The sequence below is a fragment of the Nesoenas mayeri genome (genome assembly GCF_963082525.1).
Source record: "Nesoenas mayeri genome assembly, chromosome: 2".
In the NCBI taxonomy this organism is placed as follows: domain Eukaryota; kingdom Metazoa; phylum Chordata; class Aves; order Columbiformes; family Columbidae; genus Nesoenas; species Nesoenas mayeri.
In genome coordinates this window covers 12,091,247-12,095,962 of record NC_137543.1, presented here as the reverse complement: position 1 = coordinate 12,095,962, position 4,716 = coordinate 12,091,247, and the positions used below count along the sequence as shown (strand labels likewise).

Below are 4,716 nucleotides of genomic sequence, written 5' to 3'. Positions count from 1 at the left end.
CCGAAGGGCGGGGGGGGTCACCCCCGGGCAGGGAAGGGGCCACCGGTGGGTGTCCGAGTGGGGGGCGGCAAAAGCCGGGGCGGGGGCACACCCGTGGACCGTCAAAGGGAGCGTGGCTACAAGGTGACCCCCGTGGGGCTCCGCCTCCGCCCCCCCGCAGCCTCCTTCTCCCGGTTTAATCCTCTGCAGGCGCCGGCAGAGGCGGGATAATCAAGCGGCGGCCGGGGCTGGGGGTGCCCGAACCACACACGCTCCTTTGTGCCGGGAGCCAGCGCCTCCCCGCCGCCCTCCGGCCGCCCCCCTCCCTTCGATGCGCGACGAGGCCTCTGTGGGGTGGGCAGAGGAACAGGGCGAAGCCCCTTCCCCTCCCGCCGCCATCGGGGGGCATCGCGCTCTCCCTGCTGGAAAGCCGGCGGGAGGAGGGGAGCAGCGAGGAGCTGCCTTTTAATCCCTACTAGTATTTTTTTTTTTTACTATGTTTACTTCCGACCTCTCCTTGCTCGGCTCGTAGTAAAAAGCCAAAAAAAAAAAAAAAAGTAAAATAAATAAAAAGAGCCGCGGAGCTGCATCGCCTCCCCCACCGCTTCTCTCCCTCCCGCCCAGCGGAGCTCGGCAGAAAAGCGCCGGCGCGGATCTCTCCGCAGCCCAGTGGCGGGAGGGGCAGAAGCGCGGGGCAGCGCGCCCGCCCCCTCGCGGCGCGCACGGGAGCGCGGGGCGGGAGCGCGCAGGGCCCCGCGGTGCTGCCCCCGCCCCCGCGGCACCTCCCGCCCGCCCCTTGCCGGCGCTTTAAAGGAGGAAAGCAACTAAACTTCTATTGTACCGGACAGAGCGCGCCGCGCCGCCTTGGACCTTACAATCTACTGCACGCCGGGAAGGCGGCTTCTCTCCGCTGCTCCGTGTGTTTTTGAAACCGTGGTGGGAGGAAGAGAGATACATTCTCCCGACGTTTTGTCTTTTTTTTTTTTTCACCGTACTTTTCGGCGGTTCTTTTTAATTATATTTTACTACATATATATTTTTTTCCTCATTTTGTCGTTCCCCGCTCCGCCCGCAATAATTGCCTCGCTACGTTTCCCAGCTGGCGCGTTGGAGAAGCCGGTGAGTTGCGGGGCTCTGCTTTTCCCATCACTCGATCCCTCGCGGTTGTGGCTTTGGACTGACACGGGCTAGTGACACCCGGGCTGCCGGCGGAGCTGCGCTCCGCGGACGTGGATACCGACGGTCCCTCCCGAGGGACGCTCTCCTCTGCCGGGGCACCGGCGTGCCTCATCCTTTTTCTTGTGCTCGGATTTTAATTTTTTGGGGGGAGAGAGGAGGGTGGCGTGGGGGGGATGCATTTGTTTCTCCCGCAAGGAAAGGTTATGGTTATTGCATGTATTGCTTATATGCATATATATGTATATATTACACGATTTGGCAAAGTTTGCCAAGGTCCGTGCCCGTCGCCGTGCGCTGCCCAGGTGGGTGGCTGGGGAGCAGCCCGACTCTCGGCTGGAAGCTGTCGGGCGCTCGCCGCTCCTTCCCTCCGGGGGACGCGGGATGGGGCTGGCGCTGCGACTCCGGGAGAGCAGAGGCTCCGTGCCGGACGGAGCTGTTCCCTGTGTGAGCGCGGAGGGGCGGCGGGCGGGGAGCCGATCCAAGCTGAGCTGCACCGGGCGGCGCAAGGCGGCCGAGCTGCGGGAGCCGCTCCGGGGGCACCGGCGGCCCGGGAGCCGATCCCTCGGTAGATCAGGTCGCGCCGCCCGGTTGCCCTGCCGAGCTTGGACGCGGGTGAAGGGAGGTTGTGCATTTTATTATTATTATTATTATCTGTTTTTTAATTACTAAACGCGACTGCGCGTTTCCCCGCCGACCCGGTGCGGGGAGCCGGGAGGTAGCGCCGCACGCCGGGGGGGCTGGTGGTCCCGCCGAGGCCGGGGTAGTCGACCCCCGCGGCGGAGCGAAGCTCACTCGAGCACCCCCCTCTCCTCTCTGCCGCCCGCAGGCACCAGCCGCCGCGATGCCGCTCAGCGCCGGCTTCCCCAGCAAGAACTACGACTACGATTACGACTCGGTACAGCCCTACTTCTACTTCGAGGAGGAGGAGGAGAACTTCTACCTGGCGGCACAGCAGCGGGGCAGCGAGCTGCAGCCCCCCGCCCCGTCCGAGGACATCTGGAAGAAGTTTGAATTGCTGCCCACGCCGCCCCTCTCCCCCAGCCGCCGCTCCAGTCTGGCCGCCGCCTCCTGCTTCCCCTCCACCGCCGACCAGCTGGAGATAGTGACTGAGCTCCTCGGGGGGGACATGGTCAACCAGAGCTTCATCTGCGACCCGGACGACGAGTCCTTCGTCAAGTCCATCATCATCCAGGACTGTATGTGGAGCGGCTTCTCCGCCGCTGCCAAGCTGGAGAAGGTGGTCTCCGAGAAGCTGGCCTCCTACCAGGCGGCCCGCCGGGAGGGGGGCCCCGCCGCCCGCCCCGGCCCGCCGCCCTCCGCGCCGCCGCCGCCCGGCCTCGCCGGCTCCCCCGCCGCCTCTGCCGGCCTCTACCTGCACGACCTGGGCGCCGCCGCCGCCGACTGCATCGACCCCTCAGTGGTCTTCCCCTACCCGCTCAGCGAGCGGGCTCCGCGGGCCGGACCGCCCGGCGCCAGCCCCGCGTCCCTGCTCGGCGTCGACACGCCGCCCACCACCAGCAGCGACTCGGGTGAGTGGGGCCCACGCGTGTTCGGGAGAGGGAGTGGAAACCCGCACGGCGCCTTGGGGGCTCCGCTGGGGGAGCGGGACGGCAGCCCCCCGCCCGCCTCTCCCCCTCGCCTCTTCGCTTGGGCTTTTTTAAATGCCACGTTAGCGAGACAGGGAGAGACTCCCGACGAATTTATTTCCTGGAAAACGAGCCCAGATTTCCCTCCACGGGTGGAGGGAGGAAAGGGGGGGGGAAAAAGGCCGAGGAGCGACAGAGGAACTTTTAGTAACGGGGTCAGAGCCGGTCTCCAGTGCGGTGTCCCGGTGAAGCTGTTCCCGGTGCCACCCGTGGGCCGGGAAGGAGTTAACTCGAGAGCCGCGGGGGGAATGTGCAGTCAGGGAGGTGCTAGTGAAAGTGACTGCAGAGGAGTGAATGGGGCTGGGAAAGTTTTAGAAACGCTTCCTTAGGTATTTGACAGCGTGTTCCGCTCACTCATAAATTTGGGTTGAAAGTGAGTTTCTGCTCAAAAGTCCTTCAGCCTTCCTTTTTCCCCCCTTCGGATTTTCCACAAATTAGCAGATCAAGAGAGATTCAGAAAATGTCTCTGAATACACATGTGTGTTAAGTAAGCTTTCTTTTGAGGCGTGGCCAAAGCCTTCTAAATCCTTAATTAAGGGCAGCTTGAGTCTGGGAGCTTTATTGCGCTGTACTGCTGACAACCGAGGTTAAACTTTCCTGCTATCTTTCATGCGCTCCTCAGAATTACGCAAGATCTTTGCAACTTTTGAAATCAGGGAGCTGGGTTTTGGAGCGCGGTCCGCGTGTCCTATTGCACTCTAAGTGTTGCTTCCTTAAAGGAAAGGCTCTTGGGGAAAGTGGAGTCCAGCAGGATCAAATGGGTTTAAGAAGGGTTTGTCAGTGGGTTCCTCCTCACTGTGCAGCTCAGAGTAACTTTCCCTTATAAATACAGTGGTCTTGAGAGTATCTGCACAGGTCAGCTGCTGGAAACAATAATTTTTATGGTTTTTTTCACCCCCTTGCAGAAGAAGAACAAGAGGAAGATGAGGAAATTGATGTCGTTACATTAGCTGAAGCAAATGAATCGGAATCCAGCACAGAGTCCAGCACAGACACATCAGAAGAGCACAGTAAGCCCCACCACAGCCCACTGGTTCTCAAACGGTGTCACGTCAACATCCATCAGCACAATTATGCCGCTCCTCCTTCCACCAAGGTTGAATACCCAGCTGCAAAAAGGCTAAAGTTGGACAGTGGCAGAGTCCTCAAACAGATCAGCAATAACCGAAAATGCTCGAGTCCCCGCACGTCAGATTCTGAAGAGAACGATAAGAGGCGAACGCACAACGTCTTGGAGCGCCAGAGGAGAAATGAGCTGAAGCTGAGTTTCTTTGCCTTGCGTGACCAGATACCAGAGGTGGCCAACAACGAAAAGGCGCCCAAGGTTGTCATCCTGAAAAAAGCAACGGAGTACGTTCTTTCCATCCAGTCAGACGAACACAGACTGATTGCAGAGAAAGAGCAGTTGAGGCGGAGGAGAGAACAGTTGAAACACAAACTCGAGCAGCTAAGGAACTCTTGTGCATAGGAACTCTTGGGCATCACTCAGAATAACCCAATCTAGACTGAACCTATGGTAAAATATTAGTGTTTTTAATATCACTCATGAACTACACCAGTCCATCGAGTATGGAACTATTGCAACTGCATGCTGTGCGATTTAACTTGAGACTACACAACCTTGGCTGAATCTCCCAAGGGTTTGGCCAGCACCTCAAAACTGCCTCATAATTGATACTTTGGGCATAAGGGATGATGGGACATTCTTCATGCTTGGGGATGAACTTTTCAACTTTTTTTCTTTTAAAATTTTGTATTTAAGGCATTTTTTCATATGAAATCCCCAAAAAAAGTTGTCCCCAGATTGCTGTATATATTTACACATCTTATTGCCATGTAAATACCTTTAATAAAGTCTTTATAGAAAAATGTGCAACATTAATACGCAGCAGTTGTGGCAACTGGATTTATA

At 58.2% G+C, this 4,716-nt stretch overlaps 1 protein-coding gene across 1 annotated transcript; it reads left to right on the top strand.

Annotated features, from left to right (window-relative positions):
• Positions 1 to 1,999: 1,999 nt before the first annotated feature.
• MYC (MYC proto-oncogene, bHLH transcription factor) lies at positions 2,000 to 4,374 on the top strand (the record flags this gene model as incomplete). The annotated part of the gene is made up of 2 exons (XM_080339306.1): positions 2,000 to 2,687; positions 3,710 to 4,374. The coding sequence occupies 2 exons, from the start codon at positions 2,000 to 2,002 to the stop codon at positions 4,270 to 4,272; spliced, it is 1,251 nt and encodes a 416-aa protein (XP_080195432.1). The 3' UTR covers positions 4,273 to 4,374.
• Between the last annotated feature and the right edge of the window lie 342 nt (positions 4,375 to 4,716).